At 42.6% G+C, this 26,408-nt stretch overlaps 3 protein-coding genes and 1 pseudogene across 4 annotated transcripts in view; all 4 read left to right on the forward strand.

The window, feature by feature from the left end:
• The first annotated feature begins 307 nt into the window (after window positions 1-307).
• SMIM10L3 (small integral membrane protein 10 like 3) lies at window positions 308-13,989 on the forward strand. The gene is made up of 2 exons (XM_012758871.2): window positions 308-722; window positions 13,820-13,989. The coding sequence occupies exons 1-2, from the start codon at window positions 537-539 to the stop codon at window positions 13,838-13,840; spliced, it is 207 nt and encodes a 68-aa protein (XP_012614325.2). The 5' UTR covers window positions 308-536; the 3' UTR covers window positions 13,841-13,989.
• On the forward strand, window positions 12,645-12,773 carry LOC142862533 (uncharacterized; annotated as a pseudogene).
• FAM220A (family with sequence similarity 220 member A) lies at window positions 13,902-14,737 on the forward strand. The gene has a single exon (XM_075995283.1). It carries the CDS (start codon window positions 13,902-13,904, stop codon window positions 14,661-14,663), a length of 762 nt encoding a protein of 253 aa, XP_075851398.1. The 3' UTR covers window positions 14,664-14,737.
• Window positions 14,738-24,968: 10,231 nt separating this feature from the next.
• Window positions 24,969-26,408, forward strand: part of CYTH3 (cytohesin 3) — a 137,119-nt gene continuing 135,679 nt past the window's right edge. Inside the window, exons 1-2 of one of the 2 annotated variants that reach the window (XM_075995281.1) lie at window positions 24,969-25,289; window positions 26,318-26,402. The gene's annotated coding sequence lies outside the window, so the exon portion shown is untranslated. Of the gene's footprint in view, window positions 26,403-26,408 lie in introns of both variants that reach the window. The other variant, XM_075995282.1, reaches the window with a different exon arrangement.

A 26,408-nucleotide genomic window follows, 5' to 3' on the forward strand; every position in this document is an offset into this window, starting at 1 on the left:
ATGTTTAGGTTACATATATTGCCTTTGCCCAACCCGTGTAACCATTCTTAAGTGTACAGCTCAGCCGCATTAAGTACACTAACACGGGTGCACAACCCACAACCACTGTTCACCTCTTCCCTTTGTTTTTATTCTCAGGCTCACCATTAGGAGGCGAACGGAGACAGCGCATCAGCGCCGGCCACATTTTCACCCCCTCCACGCCCCCTCGCCCACGCATGCGCGCATCACCTGCGGGAAGGTGGCAAGGGTGGGGCCAGGGGGTGGGGCCCGAGGGCCGCGCAGGCGCGGAGCGGGCTTTGTGACGTCAGGCCGCGCGGCCGGGCTGGGACCAGGCCGTGGCTCGCGGAGGCGCTTGCCGGAGCCTGACTCGCGGACTCCGCTCCACCGCGGCCCGCCCGCCCGCCCGCCGGCCTAGCCGCCGCCTCCCTCGCTCCCTGAGCGCGCCGAGCGCGGGCCAGCGGCCGGGGCAGAGGCCCGGGGCGACGCGGCGCGGAGAGGGCGGGCGGGCGGGCTGTGGGAGCGCCGGTCTCTATATGGCGGCGGCTCTGTCGGGCCTGGCTGTCCGGCTCTCGCGCTCGGCCGCCGCCCGCTCCTATGGGGTCTTCTGCAAGGGGCTGACTCGCACGCTGCTCATCTTCTTCGACCTGGCCTGGCGGCTGCGCATCAACTTCCCCTACCTCTACATCGTGGCTTCCATGATGCTCAACGTCCGCCTGCAGGTGGGTGAGCCGCACCCGCCCGACCCCCGACCCTCCCCGAGCGCCTGTCTGCCCAGCGCCGCCCGGCCCACCTAGCCCAGCGGGATGCGGATGCCGACGGTAGCTGCCATTGGTTGGCAGCTGAGTGTACGCCAAGCACCGTGCATTTTCTCTTGCGGCCCCACACGAAGGAAGACCCACTGAGGTGGTGATCCCCGTTCTGCAAACGAGGCACTGGGGGCAGGTTAAGCGACGTACCTTGGGGAAGGACCCACGGCTAGGGGGTGGGGTCGGAGGAGACTGCAGGTCTCTTGAAGAGGACGTTTCGCCCCGAAAATTACAAAATGTTGGGCTCTAGTGGTGGGTTCATGAGTAAATGAGTGGGTGAATTTTCTAATTCCCCAAACTTTGCAAAACCTTTTAATATTTTCCTCAAAGCTTAAAATGGATTGGAAGAGAATGGTGTTTTGATAAATGTACTTTATTTATCCTGGCCAGAGGTAGAAGCGAGGTGGGGGTGAAGATGAGGGAAAATGAGGTGAAAGAGGGAGAGGCGCAAAAGGTTTCAGAGGGCCAAGAGCCCAAGACAATTCAGATGGGGGATAAGAGCAGGCACACACACCACCCTGGAGAACGCTTTAGCTATTGATGACTGATATTTCTGCGTCCCTTGGATTACAGTTTCCTTTTTCCAGAGCAAGGGAAAGTTGTCAACTTGATTCTTCTTAAAGAAAGATGGCCAGATACTGAGCTTAGTGCCTGATGGAGAAGGGACGGGTCCCTGTCCTCTGGAGCTTTGTGTTGCTTCCTGGTGTGCACAATTAGCCAGTCTGATCAGTAGCACCAGGCAGTTGTGAGATCTGGCAGGTGTCTTCTCTTTTTTCCCTCTGGTTTGGTCGTATCAGGGTGTAATTGTCCCCGTATGTGGATCTTTGGGTTTTTGGTGCATGACATGGGATGGTTGTCCCCGTGAAACTGAAATACAACTGTTGATCAATGTTGTGTTAACGTGAGTTGAGACGAACCTGCCTCTCTATTTTAAGGTTCAAATACTTTTATGAGAGCAAGGACTTCTGGCATCCTTAAAGGGTACCTGACTAGAGGAGTAGAAAACTCCAGCAGGTGGTATAAATAAGGGAAGGGTGCTGGGTCTGGTGGGAACTGTGGTAAACCAGAAAGCCTGTGCTCTCGCCAGTTACCACCCTGTGGAAATAGGGGCCCAGCATTTGCCAGATCTAGTGATCTCCAAGATAAATCAGAAATCCTGACTTTTTAGATACCAAACTAACTCAGGTTTTTAAAAAAGAAACTTTTTCTGGCAAAACAAAAGACGTCTGCCAGCTGTATTTGACCCCACTTTGTGGAAAATTACCATGTTTTGTATCATTAAAAAAGTCACCTTTTTCATATATCTACTCTATGACCACCATCTCTGGTCCAAGCTACTGTAATCACTCACCTGGATTATTGCAGGGTCCTTCATCTGTTCTCCACTGAGCAATCAGAAATTTTTTAAGAACATAAATTAGATTGTGTTATTCCTAAAACAAAACACGACTGCTCCTGTGGCACACAGAAAGCAGTTCATATGTTTTTACCCTGGTTAGAGAATTGCCTTCTGCTCACCTTTCTAACCTCTCACCTGACTTGCACCTTGCTCATTGTGCTTGCTTTGCTCATGGTGTCCTATCTCCCCTTTGCTTGAACCAGCCCCTTCCTGTCCCTGGGAGTTCCCACAGGCTCTTCTTTTCACCTTGAATGTTCTTCCCTGGTTCTTTGAATGCTGAGATGTTCTTATGCTTTAGTTCTCATTTCAGAGAAGGCTTTTGTAATCACCATATCTACATGATCTTGCACCTGCTTTCTTCATTGCAGGAGTGCTGAAGGCTCAATTGTTTCATAAGCAATAAAGAGTAAAGGACTCCATTTTCAATATGATGCTTAGGGTTTTCAGATCATTCACTTGTAGGGCAGTGAGATAATCCCTGGAAAGGTTATTCAAATACAAATTTTCTAACAATGAGTCTGTACTGTAATGATTGAGGATAAGTGCATTTTGGAGGAGGGAAATTGGATCTATAATAAGAGTGGTGTGGGCAGTGAGGAGAGCTAGTTACATCAATTGCAAAAGCTCACAATGGGTGACTTGGTGGGCTTGATGTCAAGTAATAGTCCAGGCACAGCACAGCTTTTGTGAATCCCAGGAGCTGAAAGCAGGCTGGGGGAGGTGGTCAGGGGGGCTGCACAGACAAGGTGACTACACCAGGTACCTTGAGGAAGAGCTTTCTAAGAATTGTGTGGAGATTTTAGGCTTGCTCTTAGATTTGACCAAGTGCAATAAGCAGCCATTTCACATCCTGGGAGTGAGGGTTGAGGTGTCTTTTTTCTTTACCGTGATGTTTACATTTGCCACTTTAAATAAACTACCCTGTAGGTTTTAGAATTTTTGTTCATTTGTGAAAAACTACTAACTTACCTGATTTGAAAGTTTCATTATTCTGACCTTCTGGTAAAGGGAAGTGCAACAGGAAATAGAATCTGAGTAAAGGGAACAGTGTGACCTACTGCCTTCTATATTTCTCAAAACACACTGTACCCATCCTCTTGATTGCAGGGCTGCTGGAATCTCTTTCACAAGTAATAAGGCATGAAAGACTCCATTTTGCACGTTTGCTTAGGACCTTCTAATCTCTTGTAGGGCAGTGAGGCATTTTTAAGGAGGTTAATACCTCTTTTGTATGAGAGATGACTAAATGAAAAAATAGATTGCAAAAGGGCTTTGTAGACTGAGAAGGGTTATGATTTAAAATACTAAGCAAGCCCTAGTGTTCTAGAGGTATTAGCATCTTCCTTTTGTATACAGAATCTGAAATACAAGGCAGTAAAAGAATGAGAATCCATACCAAATGTATTAAAAACAAGATAAAAAGTGGCACTGTGAATCTGCTATAATTTAACAAGTCATACCTATAATTTTCAGTTGTGTGGCCTTCGGGAAGAATCAAGTATCTTAATCCCAGGTCACCTAGATTCTTATAAACACTAAAAGAGAACGCCTAAAAAAGAGCAGTCAGGGAAAAGAAGATCTGATGAAGGCTGGTGATAGTTGTCAAACCAGCAATGTCCTTGCTTTCCCTGTACCCGCCTGCTGTGCTGCCCTGTGCTGACCAGGCTTGCGAACCTTTCTTTGGCTGCTGCCTCGCTCCTTGTTTTGTGTTCCTGACTACTCTTAATCTTTTCTTTCTGAATGACTTTCTAAATCCATAACTCCATACACTTCAGTGTTCACTTATCACTTGGGGAAATTGTTATTCATTCACCCCAAGCAAGTAGAAAGAGCTCAGGAATGCAGGGAGGGTTGGGGAGATGGTAGCCATTCTAAACAGAGCAGTCAGAATGGGCCTTACTGAGAAGGTGACATTTGAGCAAAACCTTGGAGGAGGAGAGGGCATTAGCCAGGGAGATGTCTGGCTTGGAAGAGGGCTGAGTTTAAGCTGGGGCAAAGGCTCCACAACCGGGTAAGCCTAGTGTGTTCAGGAGCAGTAGGAAGCTGGTGAGGCTGGAGCAGTCAGTGAGGAAGAAGGTGATAGAAGATTCTGACTAAGAGGTTTATTGTCTTGCAGGCATTGAAAGGACTTTGGGTTTGACTCTGATTGAGTTGATGTTACTTGTGTCCGAACAATTTTAAAAAGTAGTAGATATCCTAAGACCCCATTCCCAGGATTGATTGCAGCTTGAAATTAGTTTTACTCTGTTGGTTGATTTACATCAGGTTCCTAGAAGAAAATTGAGGGAGATGATATTGTTAAGAAAACTTCATAAAAGCTTATAAGCTCTGTGAAAGCATAGTAGGCCAAGTCAAAAGCATGAACACAGGAGTTTGTCCTAGGTTCTGAGATATTGAACAACTGTGATAAATATTAAATATATAAGAAACAAATACTATGGAATCTTTCCTATCTTTCAAATGAATACTTGAATCATGGCTTTTCATAAACTTTTGTTTTGAAAATTTTTAAACCTATATAGAACTTGAAAGAATAGTGTAGTGAGCACCTGTATCCTTGACTCAAATTTTTAGAGTCCTACAAATAATCATATAATGGTTTAAGCAGATACTAAAGTTCATGAGGCTGGACGCAGTGGGTTACACCTGTAATCCTAACACTCTGAGACACCAAGGCAGGAGGATTATTTGAGGCCAGGAGTTTGAGACCAGCCTGGGTAACATAGTGAGACCCCATCTCTACAAAAAAATAAAAATAAATGAGCGGGGCATGGTGGTACGTGCCTGTAGTCCCAGCGACTTAGGAGACTGAGGCAGGAGGATCTCTTGAGCCCAGGAGTTTGAGGTTGCATTAAGTTATGATTACACCATCGCACTCTAGCCTGGGAAACAGAGCAAAACCCTGTCTCAGTAAAAAAAAAAAAAAAAAAAAAAAAAAAAAAGGTGTTAAATTTTAAGTTATGTGTATTCTGTGGCAATTTTTAAGAGTAATTACTAGAAAAACGATTCTGCTTTTGAATATTATGGTGATAAGTTGCCATAAAAAATTTCTAAGTGCCTAGTTTTAATTTCTGTTGTATGGTCACAATAACAAACTGGTGGTCTGTAAGATCACTGTTTGAGTAACACTGCATTGGAGAAACAGCAGCAAGAAGGCCAGTGGATCTGAAGTGGAGTGAGTGGGCCAGGGAGAAAGCAGGAGCCCAGAAAAGTATGGGGGTTTGGGGAAGTTGCATGTTCCTTTGTAAGGACTTTCACTTGTGCTCTGAGTACATTGGGAAACAAGATTTTTCAGCTGAGGAGTGTGGTGTAACCTGATTTACTACTTTTCTTAAAAGATCATTCTTTTTAAAAAAGCTTTATCCTGGGAATATTCAAATAGATGCAAAAATGGAATAGTATAATGAACCCCATGCATCCATCACCCATTTTCAATAAGGATCAACTCTTTCCTAACTTGTTTTATCTCTTCCTCCCAACCCGCAACTGTCTCCATCTCCCCACCCCACCGTGGAGTATTTAAAATAAATCCAAGAGGGAATCGATCTTGCTATGTTGCCCAGGCTGGTCTCAAGCTCCTGGCCTCCTGAGTCTCTAGGATTATAGGTGCTAGCCACTGTGCCTGGCTCATTTAACAACTTTTTACTTTGGAATAATTTGACTTACAGAAAAGTTGCAAAAATAGTACAGAGTGCTCCGTAGACCTTAGGTGCAGCTGCTTCTATTGTGAATATCTTCTATGGCAAGTCTAAGCTAAGACATTAATCTTGGTGTAATACTACTATTTGGACTTCACCAGTTTTCCCCCTAATGTCCATTTTCTGTTGGAGGATTTCTTTCTGCATTTAGTTGCCATGTCTCCTGATAATCTCCTCCAATTGTTAACATTTCCATAGTCTTTTTTTTTTTTCTTTTATGTCCATTTGGACTCTTGGGTTGTTTTCACGTTTTGGCTTTTATGAATTATGTTGCTGTGAACATTTATGTATAAGTTTTGTGTGGATGTGTTTCTATTTCTCTTAGATGTATACCTAGGGGTGGAATTGCTGGATCATATGTAACACTATCTGTAACCAATTTAAATAGATTGCTCTCTATCCTGTAAGAGTTGAGGGTGGAAGCAGTGATCCAAGTAAGAAATGACAGTGATTTTTTTTCACGGCAGTGGAGGTAGAGGAAGGTGGTTGCATCATGAATGTGTTTCTGAATTTTGGTGTGTGAGAGAAAGATTCATTTGCATTTCTTTTTCTGTGAATTGTCCATGTTCTTTGCCCATTTTTCTGTTGGGTTTGTCTTTTTCTTAGTTTCTTGATGTTTTCTATCTATTAGATAAGAGTTGGCTGTAATAAGAGTTGAATTTTTTTTTTTTTTTTTTTTTTTTTTGAGACAGAGTCTCGCTTTGTTGCCCAGGCTAGAGTGAGTGCCGTGGCGTCAGCCTAGCTCACAGCAACCTCAAACTCCTGGGCTCGAGTGATCCTTCTGCCTCAGCCTCCCGGGTAGCTGGGACTACAGGCATGTGCCACCATGCCCGGCTAATTTTTTATATATATATCAGTTGGCCAATTAATTTCTTTCTATTTATAGTAGAGACGGGGTCTCGCTCTTGCTCAGGCTGGTTTTGAACTCCTGACCTTGAGCAATCCGCCCGCCTCGGCCTCCCAAGAGCTAGGATTACAGGCGTGAGCCACAGCGCCCGGCCAAGAGTTGAATTTTTTTTCCTAGCTTGTTAATACATTTTGACTTTGCTTGTATGTTTTTGCCATGCCACTTATGTAGCCAAAGTTTAACAATCTTTTTGACTTTTGGGTTTCGTTATTGTTAGAAAGGCCTTCCCAACTCTAAGAATACAAGGAATTCACTTATATTTTAGTCTGGTACTATTACTTTGTTTTTTACTTTTAAATATTATGTATTTGAAATTTATCCTGGTATTTGATGGGTGGGATGGGTCCAAATTGACCTTTCTCCAAACAGTTCTGAAGTGAAAAACCTTGTACATGTGGCATTTTTGTCTTTTATGTTGGTTCACTAAAGAGTAAGCTTTAAGAAGACAGCCCTTTTTGTCTGCTCAGTATGCTATCCTAACACCAGCACCTGGCTTAGAGTAGGGGCTTAATGAATGTTTGCAGGTTGAATCTGCAGCAAAACTTAAGAGCAGAATGCTGAACCAAAGGTGTTAAGTATTTGTAATTTGTAAAGCTGTTATCAACTTGCCCTCCTTCCATGCTGTTACACTATATATGCCCTCCCAGCAATGCAGGGGGTGCTCTGAGCGATCTCCATTTGTGCCTCAGCCCACTGCAGCCTGCGCCATGGCCTCTGCCCTTCCACTAAAACGCACTTATCCATGCTGGGGACACTTCTGTCCGTATCCGGCAGTCACTTCTCTGTCGCCTGCTTTACTGCACCTCTCAGCAGCATTTTGTCGTTCATTCCCTGAAACACTCTTGATGATGATGTTGATAATAGTAGCTGGTATTTATTGGATGCTAGTCAGAGAAGATGCTGGGTGCTTTTCATACAAGTCCTCACCCAGTCCTGGAAGGAAATATGATTCTCCCTGAGCAAGAAATGGCCGAGGCCCCCAAGCTGGGGCACAGCCCTGCCTCTTGTACCCTGGTTACCTCATGAGCATCTGGATGACTAGAAGGAGGAAAGAGGGTGGCAGCTAGAGAGAGGCGCACAGCTGGTTTTGTAGGGGCAAGTGTGATTTAGATGTGCTGAGTGATTAGTAGCAACTCAGTGATGTTGGCGTATTCTCTGTGGTTATGACTCAGCTTAATTTAGAAATGATGGAGTTGTTCCTATTTCTCATCCTAAGCTGTGTAGAAATTTGGGGAGCTAGTTTCAGCTACCTTCCAGCCTGATCATTTTAGTCATGAGTGCAGTGAGATTCAGGTTTATTAGTGTTCGCATCTACAAGCAGGTGAAACCGGCTTATCCTGGAGCATGTGTGAGAGCCACCCTGATTCACAGGGTCCCCTCAAGACCCCTTGTTGCCCCACTGGTTTTAGCTGTGTCTTCTCCCCAGGCCCCTTGGGAATTAGCCTTGCCAGCGCTTTCAGAAGGACCAGGACCAGGATATTTTTAGTTTACAAAGCAGTGGTACTCTGGACCATCAGGCCCTGGAGGCCATGAATAGCTCAGGTTAGGGAAGGTGAGGAGACAGGCATCCAAGAGGGCAGCAGCTGCCTAACTAGGTCAGGCCATTGTCATCCAGCAGGTCAGCTGCCTCAGACAGGCAGGACTTTGTGGGGAAGGTGCCTTCTGTCTGCAGTGAAGATCAGGGGTGTGTCTGGACAACCTTGCTTCTCTGAACATTTAGGCCCCTCTGACATCCACAGATCAATTTTCAGCCTTTAACAGCTTTGGTGGGGGAGAGGAGAGGTATAGGTTCAGGGACTCCTGGGACTGCATGTTATTTTTCCTGAATTGTACTCTCCTGAACTTCAAAATAAACCTCCTTTCCTCATTCTGGTGGTCTCAGTTTTGGTGGCTAAGTTTGTTTACCATCATTTATACCATTTGTTATTTTGTAGACACAGCATGGGGGTGGGGGATGATGAGGCCAAAGAGAGTTAGTTTTATATACATGTGCATACTTTATTTGGTACAATATATATTTAGTATAGTAAGAATAAACTACAAAAAAAATTCACAATGACAAATATGTTTAGAAATTATTTGGAAGTTATTCTGGCTGTTAAAATGTAAGTATTAATATAATATGTGTAACAGTCTAGTTTCAGAAGAGGTCAGTTGAAGGGTCTGAACCAAAGTGTTTTCAGTGACCATGAAGTATTTTTTTGATAAGAGAATTAAATGTATTGTTTATTACTGAATTTATTAAAGAACTAGAAGAACTTAAGGGAACAATTTATTATGTCATGGTTGAATACATGATTACTTTATCATTAAACAAATGATTATATTAGTGGCACCTTATTTAAAATATCTTAACGTAATTCTGGAAATAATTCATCTTTCTAAATAGTATTAAGTCCTTGTACAAGGACATAATAAAAGTGGTGAGAAACTAATTTTTCTGAGAGCTGTCCCATTTTAAATGACCTGTTTTTCTTAAGAATTAAAAAAGAATACCTATTTTAATATGTATTAAAATATATTTAGTTAATGCTTCCATTTAAGGATAATGTTCATTCTTAGTATATTTCATCAGTAAAATATAAGGTTTGAAATAGTATGTTTTGACAAGGTAATTTGAGAGAAGTTAATTAGGTTTGACTTGGTGAACTTTGGAAGTATGTGTTTTGAATGTAGCTGGAATCCACGCTTATGTTAATTAACAGTTGACATTTCTGTTACTTTATATGGTTCAAATGTATTTTTCAGTTATTAGAGTAACAGTAATACTTCTAGTAGTAAAAGTTTTTGAACATGCACCACAAGATATATATGAGTATTCATAAACTATATATTCTACTCTCAAATATAGTATATATTATTAAACATAGAAAAAATTTCAAAGGAGAAGAGATAAAAATAGGCCAAGACATTCTAATATTTTCTCTCCCATGTTCCTTGAGGTGGGGTCACCCCATATTAATGACTGCTGGGCTAGAAGATTATGTGAAGTTTTTCAGTTTCCCTGTAGCTAAGTTCATGTGAGAAATATATTTTCCCAGTGTGCTTTGAGTCTTCCTTCTTGATGCCTTTGGTAGGTCCCCTCCCCAGTCTGGTCTTTATATCTTGGTCTTCCTGGCCTTCTGTAGCATACCTTCTTTCTGTCTTCTCTCTTGATGTGTTATACCAGGGTCGTCATTTTATTTATCTCTCAGAAGCTGGCGATGTCTAGGTGTAGGTCCCCAGCTCTGGTGTCTCTCTTGAGCTAAAGGCTTTATTTAACTGCTTGCCACAGTCCCACAGTCAGTGTCTTTTTTTTTTTTTTTAACAGTGTCACTCTGTTGCCTAGGCTAAAGTGCTGTGGCGTCGGCCTAGCTCACAGCAACCTCAAACTCCTGGGCTCAAGCAATCCTCTTGCCTCAGCCTCCCAAGTAAATGGGACTATGGGCTCACACCGCCACACCCGCCTAATTTTTTTTATTTTTAGTAGAGATGGCGTCTCACTCATGTCTGTAATTCTAGCACTTTGGAAAGCTGCGACAGGAGGATCACTTGAGGTCAGGAGTTTGAGACCAGCCTGGGTAACATAGACCTTGTCTCTACAAAAAATTTAAAAATGAGCCAACATAGTAGCACATGCCTGTAGTCTCAGGTACTTGGGAGGCTGAGGCAAGAAGATTACTGGAGCCCTGGAGTTGAAGGCTGTAGTGAGCTAAGATTGTGCCACTGCACTCTAGCCTGGGTGATAGAGTGAGACCCCATCTCTAAAAAAAAAAGAGGAGGAGATGTAAAAAACCTTAACACTTTATCTTTTTTGCTTACCATCATAGCCTTACTTGTCTTTACACTGCACTACTGGAATTGCCTCCTAATTGGTCTGTTTATTGTGGCTCCTTTCCAGTCTGTGCGCCACACTGTAGCCAGAGCAATTCATCCAAAATGCAGATCCAACCATCACATCCTTGCTAAAAATTCCTCACTGGTTCCCCATCACCTGCCAAATGAAGTCCAAGCCCTTGTGGCGGTGGTCTGTTCCTCTCAGCATCTGGCCCCTGTGCAGCTCTATGGCCTCATTTCTCAGCTCTCTTTGCCTTCTATTTTGGCCTCCAATAATACTTGCTTTATTTTATTACCAGTGTGCTCTTAAATTAAAAAAGAAATTAACACAATTATACTTCCATATAGCTTCAAGATTCCCGTATTTCTGTAAGATTAGTTCAGAGAAACAGCACTTTCCCACCTGCCATTTCTGCATCCCCTTAGCCAACCACTTTTAGCTGTCACTGGTTCTCTCAGTGTTTGCTTCTGTGTCTCAATAAATTGCATCTTGTGTTGTGTTGCTTCTTAATTTTTCACTTTTAGGCTTTGTCTTTTGTCTGTTCTCACTGTGGAAGATGAGATGTTAGTTCTCTTTTGCCCACTGTTTGTTTGTTTCTTTTTTTCATGAGACAGGGTCTCCCTCTGTTGCTGGGGCTAGAGTGCAGTGACATCATCACAGCTCACTGCAACCTCAAACTCCTGGGCTCAAGCAGTCCTCTCAAGTGGCTGGGATTATCAGCACACGTCACCACACCGGGCTAAATCTAAAAATTTTTTGTGGAGACCAGGTCTTACTATGTTGCCGTGGCTGGTCTCAAACTCTTGGCCTCAAGTGATCCCCCAACCTCAGCCTCCCAAAGTGCTAGGACTACAGGTGTGAGCCATCACACCTGGCCCCCCTGTCTATTTTATGTACCAGCATTTCTAACCCTACTCCTTCCTAGTAGAGTTAGTACATTTTAGTTGGATTGCTGTTCCTTAGACTAGCCTCTTAGAAAAATTAACTGGATACAACTTATGTGTACATTTATTTGTTTTCTATTTATTAATGTTCTGAGCGTATAGTTGTGTGTTTTTTTGTTTTTTTTTTTGAGACAGAGTCTCGCTTTGTTGCCTAGGCTAGAGTGAGTGCCGTGGCGTCAGCCTAGCTCACAGCAACCTCAAACTCCTGGGCTCAAGCAATCCTTCTGCCTCAGCCTCCCAAGTGGCTGGGACTACAGGCATGGGCCACCATGCCCGGCTAATTTTTTCTATATATATTATTTGGCCAATTAATTTCTTTTTATTTATAGTAGAGACGGGGTCTTGCTCTTGCTCAGGCTGGTTTCGAACTCCTGACCTCGAGCAATCTGCCCGCTTCGGCCTCCCAGAGAGCTAGGATTACAGGCGTGAGCCACCGCGACCGGCCCGTATAGTTGTTTTTTAGATGAACACAGCACATGTCAAAAATTGTATTTAACTCATCAATTAATGGAGGAACTAGTAAGATGTTACAACCAGTTTAAAGAAGAATTCAGTCACACACATACTAAAGTGAATTTATAATAGATACAAAACTGGTCAATATCTACAGGGCAATAATCAGTTACATTCCATGAGACAAAACTAATTTTCATTTATTTGGACAGAAAGTCATTTGCCTTACTCTCTTTTTTTTTTCTTTTTTTGAGACAGGGTCTCGCTTTGTTGCCTAGGCTAGATAGAGTGAGTGCCATGGCATCAGCCTAGCTCACAGCAACCTCAAACTCCTGGGCTCAAGAAATCCTACTGCCTCAGCCTCCTGAGTGGCTGGGAGTACAGGCGTGCACCACCATGCCCAGCTAATTTTTTCTATATATATTAGTTGGCCAATTAACTTCTTTCTATTTATAGTAGAGACAGGGGTCTCACTCTTGCTCAGGCTGGTTTCAAACTCCTGACCTCAAGCAATCCACCCACCTTGGCCTCCCAGAGTGCTAGGATTACAGGCATGAGCCACCGCGCCCAGCCCATTTGCCTTACTCTTAAAAGTTTTTGGTAATTTACAGAGTTGTAGCTTTGTGCAGTGCTAATGAGGTTTATCTGAGGTACAATTATTGCTAATTGAAAACTTTTCCGAATACCCTGCCATGATGACTTGCAATATAGTTGGCATTGGCAATTTTTGACAGTCCCTACGGGGACTGAATAAAGAAAAAACAATTTACAGAGTTGTAAAGCAGCTCAAAGACAACGAAAGGGGCAGGTCCCTTTGTAAAATTAGGTAACCTGGAAGGATGCACTAGGGTAGCACACCCTGCAATCCTATGTTTCACAATTTTTCCTGATATCTTCCCTGTTTGTAGCATAATAATGTCAAAGACAGATTAATTTTGATCACAGAAGAAAGTCTGTTTAGGTTTGTAGGTGCAGCGAGAGTGTTGATTAGCCATCTAGGTCACCTTGAGTTTGTTCTTGCAACCTGGAGCCGTACAGTATCGAATAACTGCTAAGGTCACAAGTCAAGTGTCCAGAAGTTTTCGTGAGGATTCTCAGATGAGCATTTAAAAGCCTCTATTATTTGCTAATCTTGAGGGTAGGGAATTAAGCCCAAGAGACTTTTCCCATCATATTTTTACCTGCAGTCCCTATAAGTTTGGATGAATTATTTATTTATTTTTTTTATCAAGGCTCCAAATTTGCTGAGCTTTCTGGCCTGCCAGGAAGTGATTTTCCACAGAACCCCTTGAAGACTGGGATCTTGTTTTCCAGGACCCCTCCTGGCTGGCTTTCCATGCATGGGTGGGGACTTGTTGGATCCATAAGTAAATCAACCTTTATTCTCTACAAGTGGCTTGTTATACATGACTCCCCAAGAATCATTCCCAAATAGGACGTTTCAGTTAAGGCTTTGTTTGCATAATCAAGTCACCTAATTATATACTGTTTAAAGGGAGGAAAGATTTTTATTGAACCTACACAAAAAACCATATTGATGTGAAGAGTACAGAGCCTCAGAATTTATGCTTTTCTTATTTTTAAGCATTTTTAGGGAATGCTGAATAAAGTGCTGCTTTTTATTGTGATCACTAATGGGTAGGTTATCATTCTGTTTTCTATTGCAGTATAGGGCTTGTTGGTAGCAGAGATTGTTAAAAAGATCTTGGTATTTGTTAGAAAATACTTGGTGTGGGCATAGATGCTCTTAAGCCTACTGTCTTCGTTGTGAAACTTTGATTGTCTTTTCTAGGTTCATATTGAGATCCATTGAAGGCCCTCCCCTGACTGATGAAGGCGTGATCTCAGGCTCACTGCATCCAGGAACACAAAGCATGAGGGACAGAAGAAAACCTCTTGGCACCTGCCTGGAAAAAGTGAAGTGGGAGGGAGGGGATGACTCAGACAAACAATTATATAGCCTTAAGAAAAGAACACAGGAGGAGAGCCCTTGTCCAGCAGATACATCTTCTTGGATGAATAAGCTTACGGTTGATGTAAATGGAAATTCACAGACTGAGACGTTATCATTGCAAATGAAAAATGATCTGAGTGGGGCTGACCTCTTGCTTCACAATGGCAACAAAGTGCTTCCATATTTAAAAGAATCAATAAGAAGAAATTCAGCTTCAGCAGCCACTCCAAGCAAGACCGTGGGTCTGTTCTCTGTTCCTGCAGAAGAGTGTTTTCCTGGAGTATCCTGCTGTGTTGTGGAAGCTCTGAGGAGGAACTGGCTGGGAAGAGGGCCCAAGGCCACAGACGGCCACAGAGGACAGTGCTCCAAAGGAAAGCCTTGGGTGTCAGGACTGCCATGCTATCAAGAACTGTTGGAAATGGGAATTTTTAAGGATGACCCATCAAGTGCTTTTCCTGAGAGGCTGGGCTGTGAGTTGGAACCGTCCTGCCTGCGTTCTGTCCTGTCTGCAATGCTGCACGCAAATCCTGAAGTACTTCTGAATGATGAGACAAAACATGTTTTTCTTGAACATTTAAAGCCCGCGTTTTCAGAGCAAACAATAGGATACAGGGAAATGCTTTCAAGTGTAAAAAGTACCTCAAATGGTCTGCAGATAACATGGAGGTTACTGGCTCTATGACCTTTTGAATTAGCAAATCCATTATGCCATAGTTAAGGTACAAGCAGAACAATAAAAATAGATTAATTTTAAAAGTTGTCTTAGAATGATTTCTTTCACATTAAATCTGGATGTAAACCAGGCAGCCCTTAAGTTCCTGCTTTGGTTTGTATGGCCAAAGTAAGTCAAGCTTTAACTCAGAAGAAGCTGGTTGATACAGAAGGAAATTTTGGAGTGTGTTTTAAATTATGCTTGAAAGACATTCAGGATTGGGAAAACATTCAGGAGAATATTGATATAGCCTATATAAATACCAGATTAGAACATTCTGATTTAACATGAAGTTGTCTATATATCTTTAATACCCATTCTAAAGGGCTACTGTCCCAAATGCTGTATGTCTCTTAAGCTTGTCTCTGATCACCTAATGGAAGTGGATATTTGTAAAGTCTACCCTACTGTACTTTTACTAAGCCTTGCTGAGTTCATGGTAAGCTGTTATCATTTCTGCATTTTGTAGAATGATTTTGGTCTGCAGCAAAATTTGATTTCCTTTCTCACACCCCTTTCCTTCCACTTGAAATGGGATTTAGATGGAGGTCCTATGGTGAAAGTTGCAATATTAAACTTAACTTTAGAATAATCCTTTCTCAAACTAGGAACCCAGCAGTGTTACCTTAAATATAAAAAGGAGCTTGAGACTATTTGATGTAGCTCAGTTATAGAGAGGCAAATCAAGTGCTTTCCTTATAAAAAGTTCCCAGGTTCTAGGAATTGAGGTATCTTTTACACTAAGATTTTTCTGAGGTAACTCCTTTTATTGTTTGTTGATAACTTTAATAAAGGTCATTTAAGGGTATAAGTTTTTAAGGACTCCCAAAGTGAGACTTAAACATTTGGGGGATTATTAATTGCATATATCAATTTATATTGTGTGCTAAATTACTATGCTGTGTGCTATTTTAGTGTTTTGGGAAAATGAAAAATAAAATTTGTTCTTTAGTATAATAAATATGTCTTATTTTATGTGTGTGGTCTTGGTTCTTCTTGTGTTTTTATTAATGCTCTTGTCTTCCTAATACTTTTCTAACACCAAAGTAGGTTGCTAATGCAGCAGATTAGAAGTAGAACTTGAAAAACAAAATGTAAAGCTAGATTGGAACTCAATTCTCACTTTCCTCCCAGGATATAATGAAAAATAGTGTATCATGTTGCTTTGGGGTGGTGCTCAGAGTCCCAAAGTAAGAGTCCTTGCAAAACACACCGTCTCCAGCCAATCTAATTGTCATTGTCTTGATTGAGCAAGGAAAGCCCTGGTGAATGTACATGGCCTTTTGGTGTCGCTGAGGGATTGTGAAATGAGGTGGGCACGCTTAAATGTTTGAAAATGGGAACTGTTTTCTTGTCTTTTTAAGTATACTCCTTTGGGTTAGAACTTTCCATGACTCATCATTTTATTTCCTTTGATTTGTAAATTGCAAATATGTAAATGTTAAATTGCAGAGAAAAAGTACAGAATTCCCTACTTAGCATGAAATGTTAATAGATTGGAAATGTTTTCATATGCATAAAGAATAAAGCATGCTTTTATTAAAACAGTTTCTGGGGAAAGTTCACAACCACTTTTTTTCTTCACATCAATTTTTTAAAAACATTTTTTTTGACATGGGGTCCTGCTATGTTGCCCAGGCTGTTCTCAAACTTCTAGGCTTAAGTGATCCTCCCACCTTGGCCTCCCAAAATGCTGGGATTACAGGCATGAGCCACCACATCTGGCCCACATTAAATTTTTTATACACATACACTTCACTGCAATTTTTCTCTTTGATACTGTGTTCCTGTCTGAAGATGCCCTCTCCTGTGGAAAGTTCTGGGGAAGAGAGGTGACAGCCCAGAGGAAACTGATGATAAATGTGCATAAAGTTCTTCATGACTACAAAAGGCCTTCTATAAGCTTTTTTACTTTTGAGTCAGTACAGAAATAAGGTATTCTTTCAGATACATTACCTTTCCATGATTGAATTATAAAGGGGACCATTCATTTGAAATATTTCAGGTTATATCATTTTGGCAATGAAAGCCAAAGGAAGCTTCTTTGAAAAGAATTGCAGTTCTTTAAGTTTACATGCATTTTTTTTCTCTCTCTTCTTTTTGCCTTTCTGGGTTCTGGCTTTTGCTGGATGTGGTGGCTCCTGCCAGGAGTTCAAGACCAGCCTGGGTAACATAGCAAGACTCTCATCTCAAAAAAAAAGGAAAATAGATTCTGCTCTTAAGTGTTGGACAGCACAGTCATTTTAAATTTAGAAACAATGCATAGTGCAAAATCTTGGACTTAGTTTTTCCTATTTAGAAATCATAATTTCCCTTTTTTTGACATTGGAATGAATGGTAAGGTCTTGAAGTGATTATGAAGTTGCAAGCATATAGAGAATAAAAAGTAAATTAGGAAACCCTTGAACTTAGATCATTCTTGTATGTCTATTAATTTTATAAGTAGGATGCAAGACATTGTAAAGCTTAATGTAAATCTGTGTGTATTCCAAAATTCATACAAACTTTTAAGAGATGGCATCGCCGTGTCTCCCAGGCTGGAGTGCAGTGGCCAGATCATAGCTTACGGTGGCCTCAAACTCCTAAGCTCAAGTGATATTCCTGCCTCAGCTTCCCCAGTAACTGGGACTATAGGCGCCACCACCATGCTCAGCTAATTTTTTTATATATATATTTCATAGAGATGGGGTCTCATATTGCACAGGCTGGTCTCAAACTCTTGGCCTCCCAAAGTGCTGGGATTACAGGTGTGAGCCACTGTGCCTGGCCAAGACACTTTTAAACAAAACATTTTGGTTGAGTTGAAAGGGCCTGTTGCACTAGGCATGTTGGGTCTGAGAAGTCCTTAAGTGTGATGTTTTCTTCTATTAAACATTATTGAAGGGAGCAGGAGCAGACATTACTGCAATTTTGCTTTATGTTTTGAGTAGATTCCTTTTAAATTGTTTAGGTACATAATACAAGGGATTTTTCTAGGGTAGCTGTGCCTTACCACACAGGATTAGAGTGGAATCCTCTAATTAACTGTTTAATGCTTTTAGGTTTTGGTTTTTTTTTTGTTTTTTTTTTTTGAGACAGAGTCTCACTTTGTTGTCCAGGCTAGTGTGAGTGCCGTGGCGTCAGCCTAGCTCACAGCAACCTCAAACTCCTGGGCTCAAGCGATCCTCCTGCCTCAGCCTCCCGAGTAGCTGGGACTACAGGCATGCGCCACCATGCCCGGCTAATTTTTTATATATATATCAGTTGGCCAATTAATTTCTTTCTATTTATAGTAGAGACGGGGTCTTGCTCTTGCTCAGGCTGGTTTTGAATTCCTGACCTTGAGCAATCCGCCCGCCTCGGCCTCCCAAGAGCTAGGATTACAGGCGTGAGCCACAGCGCCCGGCCTGCTTTTAGTTTTTTTAAGGCAATGAATTTAACCTGTTTTCTCTCCTTCTGTCTGCCTACTAAGAGAGCTGGTTGTGCTATCAGAAAACAAATGAGTATTTTGACAATTAGGAACTAGGCTCTGTTTTCTAACTGAGAACTGTACTTAACGTTACCAGCATTCCACTGTTTCTTATTTCCGATGACTTAGAGAAAGTATTGTGTCGGTGTTCCTTTTAAGTTGCATAGCTGCCTCTTTTCAGCGGAGTTCTCAGATGCCTTGACAAGTCTAGAACTTTGTAGGACATCTAAGGTGATATCCTACCTAGTACAGAGGCACATACCTATGACTCAGTGTAGGGAAATCACTGTTTCTTGTCATGCTCCCACTTCCCAAGACTTAGTGATGACTCACCTTGTTCCGGAAAACCTATCATATGAGAGTGAGTTGAGAAAAGAGCGGGGTTGCCTTATTTTAAATGCAAGTACTTTGTTCTATATGTGGCAAGACCAAACATATCCGTGTCTGCATGCATTTAGAAATTGCAGTAAGGGAGACAAACTTTTTTTCCGGCCTTGTGTTGTGTGTGGTGCTTTTGGGAGAGTATGTTGAGGCAGATGTTGCGTCCATGCATCCAGGCAAATGGCAGGCAGGGTTCATTGTTAAATAAGTGTTCGTGTTTCCTACTCCACTGTGTAAGAGCAAGACATGGCAAGTATGTGAATTTAGGAAGATTGGAACATTTTGAAATTTCCATTAGCATCAGCTGCTTTTTTCCTCTATTATGGATTCTATAACAATATCTTAACCAGACATCTCACTTTGGTTCCATGTAAATATGCATTTGGAGTTGAAAGTGTTGTATGCTCTGGTTGTCCTCTGTATTTGTCATACTGTCTCTAAAAAGTGTCCTGGGAGACCAGAATCAGCTGTGTTGTTTGAAGATTCATATCATTTATGTGGTGAATATTATACCAAAAATGACTTCATTTTTCTACCAGCTTCCTGCAGAGAGCAATGTGTTTGTCTTTTGACCACAAGAGTGGCAGAGCACTAGGATTCGGCTTTCAGACCTGACCTTGTAACTTAAAATGTGATGTGTGAATTTTGCCCTTTACTACTCAGATTCGTAACTGATGGCAGGTTTGGTTTTGGTTTTGGTTTGTGGGAGGCAGGAAAAGGGATGAGAATTACTCTGATCAAGGCATCTGCCCAGGTAAGCAAGGGACTCTTGGGCTTAAATACTGTCGGGGCCCCCTTCTTTCTCAGTGGAAAAGATGCACAACCATTTTCATAGTTTGTTTATTTATTTATTTATTTTTGAGACAGAGTTTCACTTTGTGCCCAGGCTAGAGTGAGTGCCGTGGCGTCAGCCTAGCTCACAGCAACCTCAAACTCCTGGGCTCAAGCGATCCTACTGCCTCAGCCTCCCGAGTAGCTGGGACTACAGGCATGTGCCACCATGCCCGGCTAATTTTTTACATATATATCTCAGTTGGCCAATTAATTTCTTTCTATTTATAGTAGAGACGGGGTCTTGCTCTTGCTCAGGCTGGTTTTGAACTCCTAACCTCGAGCAATCCGCCCGCCTCGGCCTCCCAGAGAGCTAGGATTACAGGTGTGAGCCACCACGCCTGGCCTCATAGTTTACTTTTTTTGAGAGAGTCTCGCCGCCCGGCCTCATAGTTTACTTTTTTTGAGAGAGTCTCGCCGCCCGGCCTCATAGTTTACTTTTTTTGAGAGAGTCTCGCCGTGTTGCCCAGGCTAGCGTGCCGTCGCATCAGCCTAGCTCACAGCACCCCCAAACTCCTGGGCTCAAGCAATCCTGCGTCAGCCTCCCGAGTAGCTGGGACTACAGGCATGTGCCACCGTGCCTGGCTAATTTTTTCTATATATATTTTTGGTTGGCTGGTTTCGAACTCCTGACCTTCCTTCAGTGATCTGCCCGCCTTGGCCTCCCAGAGTGCTAGGATTACAGGTGTTAGCCACCACGCCCAGCCCATTTTCGTAGTTTAGATCCATTGATGTAACTAGTAACACGACTGAAAAAACCTGGTTTTTCTTTTAAAATCTGTTAAAATCAGCATAGGGTTCTTTTAAAGGTGATGCTTATTTTTAAAGCTATGGGGGCATATGCATATTGCCTTTTAAGTTGGCAGATGAGATCAAGTGTCATTTGTGAATGCCAATTAGTCACTTTATTATTTTTTTTATTGTATTTTTTTTTTTTGAGACAAGAGTCTCACTGTGTTGCCTGGGCTAGAGTGCCATGGCGTTAGCCTAGCTCACAGCAACCTCAAACTCCTGGGCTCAGGTGATCCTCCTGCCTCAGCCTCCCGAGTAGCTGGGACTACAGGCATGCACCACCATGCCCAGCTAATTTTTTCTATGTATTTTTAGCTGGTCAATTAATTTCTTTCTATTTTTAGTATAGACAGGGTCTCACTCTTTCTCAGGCTGGTCTCAAACTCCCAACCTCAAGCCATCCTCTAGCCTTGGCCTCCCAGAGTGCTAGGATTACAGGCGTGAGCCACCGCCCCCGGCAACTAGTCACTTGATTAAGTAGACTATTAGAGGCAAGTTTTTTTTTTTGTTTTTTTTTGAGACAGAGTCTCGCTTGTTGCCCAGGCTATAGTGAGTGCCGTGGCATCAGCCTAGCTCACAGCAACCTCAAACTCCTGGGCTCAAGCAATCCTTCTGCCTCAGCCTCCCGAGTAGCTGGGACTACAGGCATGTGCCACCATGCCCGGCTAATTTTTCTATATATATTAGTTGGCCAATTAATTTCTTTCTATTTATAGTAGAGACGGGGGTCTTGCTCTTGCTCAGGCTGGTTTCGAACTCCTGACCTCAAGCAATCCACCCGCCTCAGCCTCCCAGAGTGCTAGGATTACAGGCGTGAGCCACCGGGCCCGGCCTAGAGGCAAGTTTTAAGTTAGAATGAAAAATTCTCACCTCCCTCTGAAGGTGAATAACAGAAGCAGGCCCCAGTGAATGGGACACTGCTACGGGACAGTGTGTATTTAGTGACGCTTAGGGTAATTTATATAGCTTCATAATTTAGGGGGAACGGGTGAGGTTGGAAAGAAAGCGTCTGTGTCTGAGGTTCACATTTGCCACAAGAGGGAGCCACGTGATCACTCAGGGAGTGTGCTGATTCAGGATGTTCTTTCTGGTTATTTTATTTATCCAAATTCTTATGCAAAAATTAACGTAAAAAAGCCACATTTCATTCAGTTCAGGGGGGTTTGTTAATCTAAGTGAGAGTAATGTATCAGACATTACAACAAGATAGTAACTCTTTAATTCAGTACCCATTGATGGTGCTTTAAAGCAAGATGATCAATGTGTCAGAAAAATACAATATGGGGTTTTGCTTTTATTTTGGAGAATGACTTTCCGTAAGAAACCACATTTTCACACTGCATCTACAGGAACAGTAGTTTTGTTCAGAGTGGGCTTGTCGGCGTTTTCACTTCTGCCCAAGGATGTACGCAGCCCCCCAGCGCTGGGAGGTTTCACAGGCTGCTTTGGAACGGTGGCAGCCCTGTGCCGATTCATGGGGAGCCAGAGTGGACCCCTCTTGAGCCTGTTCTTTGCATGAAAGCCTTCTGGAGACCCTTACAGGGAAATCTGCCACACAGACTGGGTCAGTTTTTCACTACAGAAATCTCAACTTTAAATTTCTTTTCTGGCTTGTAGTGAAATGTTCTTAACATGTAGGCATCTATTAAAAGATTAGGAACTACTATTGTTCCATAATATCAATGAACAACTGCTCTTTCCAATGCATTTTTATGAAAGAGCTAGCAGGGAACTTTTTTTTTTTTTAATGGCAAATGGGGATAATAGAGTACATATAAATAGCTTGCAGGTTATTTAATGTCTTAAAAATGTTTTGAGTACCACTTAGGACTTATGAAAATAAAGCAGTTTGTTTGAATAAACTACATGCTTTCTCTTTGTTAAATATTTCTGTTTTAGTCTGTTGTGGAAAAATTGCTAGGATGGTGCTTCCTCTCTCCTGCTTGAGTCAGACATGTAATAGTCAAACTCCTTCATTACATCTTGCAAGATCAGGCGGTGGCTCACACCTGCTTTCAGACTGAAGAGGCTGAGGCAGGAGGATAACTTGAGGCCAGCCTGAGCAAGAGGGAGACCCCAGCTCTACTAAAAATAGAAAAAATTATCCGGGCATGGTGGTTTGTGCCTGTAGTCTCAGCTACTTGGGAGGCTGAGACAGGAAGATTGCTTGGGTCCCTGAGTCAAAGGCTGCAGTGAGTGATGATGCCAGTGCACTCTAGCCCGAGCAACAGAGCAAAACCCTGTCTCAAAAAAACAAAACATTTTGCAATATCACAAAACCTGGTATGCGTTTATTATAAAACTCGTATCTTTTTGTGGTAAAGCTCATATCTTCATGCACATGGTTCTCCCCCATATTTGCTGTGGTTGTTTTGTTTTATAGAAGCAGGGTCTTGTTCTGTCCCCCAGGCTAGAGCACAATGGCCCAATCATAGCTCACTGTAACCTCAGCCTCCTGGCCTCAAACGATCCTCCCACCTCAGCCTCCCAAAGAGCTAGGATTACAGGCATGAGCTACCATGCCCAGCCCTTACTGTTCTTTTAAGATGTTTTATTAAAAGAAAAACTGTCATTAGTGGCATAACTCCTAAGAATATTCCATCTGCAATCAGACAGTTAACTAATAGCTAATAGCCATCCATTGAGCCCTCACTTCTAAGTGTGAACAGGCATTGAAGCTGCTGGGTGTACACTATCTTAATCTTCAGAACAATCCTGGCTCTCATTTTCCTGCTGAAGACATGGGGGCAAGGTCACATGGTTCGGGACTGGCAGAGTCGGAATTTGAACAGCTCAGTGAACACAGTTCATTCTTCATGCCATGTTCCTTGTCACTTCAAGATAGTCACTCAACAGGCAGCAAATACTTATTGGGTGCCTACTGTATACCAGGCATCCTAGAAGGTGCTGGAAATAGAGCAGTAAATAAAACCATGCCCCCTGTCCTCATAGAGCTCAGCAGTTCGGAAAGGATCAAGGTATAAGGAACACAAAGGGAGAAATGGAAGGATTTTTGCTGTTATAAAAGTGCTGGTATACTGATATTCAATTTTCTGGTTGTGAAAATGATAAATATTTTGTCAAAGAATCAAGACCTCTCTTTGTTCCTAAAGAGGACGATGCTGTTAACTTTTTAATGTTGATGAGAACTTCAAGGAAGAAAGTTGTACCTTCCACTTCTTGCTTGAATCTCCACTAACCTCAAGCTGTACTGGCCATGTCCACCTCAGAGTTTTCCACCGATGGTCCCAGATTCAAAGAAACAATGATCTTTAATGAATCTACAGCTAGTATACCTGTACCTCCCAATACAGTTAGCCTTTAACCACCTGGGATGGCTTAACATTTTTATTTATTTTTAAAATATTGGCAAATAGGCCAGACAGGGTGGCTCACACCTGTAATCCCAGCACTTTGAGGGGCCAAGGTGGGAGAATCGCTTGAGCAACTTGGACAACATAGTAAGACCCCATCTCTACAAAAAATTTTTAAAATTGACAAATAAAAATTATATATACTTATATATAACAGCTTAAATTTTAGTTAAACACTTTAAAATTCAGTTTCTCACACTAGCCACATTTCAAATGCTCAGTAGCTATATGTGTGACTTGTGGCTATTGTATTGGACAGTGCACACAAAGGGCATTTCCATCATCACTGAGAGTTCTATTCGACAGCCTGCTAGACCTTATAGACATACTTGTGACAATTTTGCCTCTTTAGAATATGAAGATCTTACTTTAATTTATTAAAGTGTGTGATTTTTTTCACTCCTAATCATCCCTCCATCAGTGTAAGACAAAAACACCATTCTTTTAAAGTGGTGGGAAAAAAGATCATGAGTTTGCACATGATTTTCTCTAAGCTTTTGCTCTACAGAAAGGGATTGTCTTTGGCCCTCTCACTTTTTATCTTATTCACGAGGGATTTCATAGTTCTCTTTGAGTAAAAGATGTAAAAGTTTAGCCCAGTGCCAGGTACCTAGGAGGTTCTCAGTGAGTGGTGACCTCTCTTTGCCTTGATTTTATATGATTTTGTGTATTTAAAAAATGCATAACCTTTGGAAGCCTAAGCACTTTACCGTGCAAGTATCGGTTGGTTGTAAAGTCTCTTTCAGTCTTGCACCTTTTGAAACATTTCATTTTCTCTTACGTTCTTGCCAGAGCGTGTCACTTGTTCAAGAGTGTGCAACCCCTTTATCACACTCCAAAGGAAATGCATACTCAAGTTTACATCTTAACCTTGGCTCTGATAACAGGACAGTTCGTGGAACTTGGGATGATTCATGAGAACATCCTGTACAGCAACCCCATCCCCACCCCAGCAACTCAAGCCACTGGGGGTCTTGAAATGTGACAGCAGAGACCCGTCAGGCATGGAGGCAGGTCTTGAAGCATTTGTCCCCCTAGAACCGCAGGCTTACTGAGGAGCCCTTGAGCTCCTTTCAGCTCGAGGCTGGACTTGGTGCCCTCTGCCCCCATTGCCTCCAATGTTGCCTCTTTTGCCAAAAATAGGATTTGGAACATATTCCCCATGTGACATAATGCATCTTACAGTCATGGGCAGGAAGTAGATGTTTTCCTGCCAGGACTGTGAAGTCTGAAGTTCCCTGGAGATAGACTGGGAAGGGCATTCCTTCTTGGTCCTATTTCACAATAGAACATGAATGTGCTTATTATAAAGTGATATTCTTCAGTCTGAAAGCAGAGCATGCTCTTCCACATGATGCAGCAGAAGAGGTTAGGTTGGCTGGAGTTGGATGCTCTTGGGTGTTTCTGTTTCATGAACAAAGTATGGCTAAATGTTAATAATGATGTCCTCCACCGTCTTGGACACCATCCTGGGCCGGGTAGGGTTCATCAAAGCACTGAGGTCATCTCATTAGGGAAACACATTCATTTCCTTCAAATGATTAGAGCAGGCAACAGAATTTGGCTTGTGGGCCCCACGTGCGTTTGGGACTCATACAGCAGACCAGAGCAGGCAGGCCAAGGCTTGAAATATTCCGCAATAGTACTTTTACTTTTCCAGGATTTGTGGTAAGAACCGGATGTCTTTATTCATTTCATGACATGCCAGGCTCTGAAGATAAACAGGTGAGCAAGATAGAAGTTGATCTCAAGCATCTGCAGGCTGGAAAGGTAAGTGACCCAAACCAATCATTAATGTGTGGTTGCGTGTAAGTGCTGAGATAATCTCTGGGGCTAGGGAGACATCCCAGAAGGTGTTGGAAGTGGCTCTCAGAAACTTGCTGACTGTAGTTCCAGCTCCTTGGATTGGATGGAAGCTTCTATCACAGGCGCCTCATTTCAGCCCTACCTAATTGGCTCACAAAGGTTTGCTGAGTAGCTATAGTGTGCCAACCAGGCCTGCATGAGGAGCTACGTTTTGCAAGATAAATCTTTGAGATCCAACTCCTGGACTGGAGAAGTATGATTTTGCCCACTCACCCTGGGCAGCGAACTCAGGACCCCTGAACCCCTTGTCCTCCCAACTCACAGGCTCAGAAGCCCCCAGGCTCAAATGCATGCAACCATTCATTGTCTCTGCTTGGTAAGCAGCAGACAGACAAGAAGTCTGGTACTGTCATGTGCTATGACTGGCAGCCACTGTCCTCACCAAGTTATCAAAGACCAAGTCCTCTCTTTTGTGGCCAGTCACCCACTCCTATTGCAGCCCTTAGTTCTAGTAGCTTTTCCTTCTTTTTTGGTTCTTTGCCCAAGAAAGAACCTTATCATGACCCAATTGTTTAAAACAAATAAAATGTGAAAACAAGCTGATAATAAGAAATTACAGTCAGGTTTTGCTCTACTGCTTGGAGTAAGTAATTCATTATAAGTTTTCATGTAAGCAAAGCCCTAGTTACTTAGCATGACAAATGGGGAAAATCCACATTAATTGGATTTGCTATTAAGTGGGTGTATTTCTACCAAATTGAACAGCAAATTACTGGGAACACTTAGAGTGAAAATGAAAGTGTCGTAGGCAGTGGTGACGGGACCGGGAAGCTGCACCCTGATGCTTTTTCCAGAGGCTTCCCAAGTCCTGCAGAAGGTCTGACTCCGTGGGGCACCGGGTCCTCCCCCTTGTTGCAGACAGGCCCCCTTTTTTCTCCCTTTTTTCCTTCCTGACCCCTTGGGATCAGCTTGCTTTTCCTTTTCTTTCCCAGCTGCCAGCACCAGCTCTTATTTCCTGAGGTTTCCTTCTGCAAAGTAGGTGCAGCTGCCCCAGTTTCTTGTGATCCCCAATACTGTGTAAGT

The sequence above is a fragment of the Microcebus murinus genome, chromosome 19 (genome assembly GCF_040939455.1).
Source record: "Microcebus murinus isolate Inina chromosome 19, M.murinus_Inina_mat1.0, whole genome shotgun sequence".
Lineage (NCBI taxonomy): Eukaryota > Metazoa > Chordata > Mammalia > Primates > Cheirogaleidae > Microcebus > Microcebus murinus.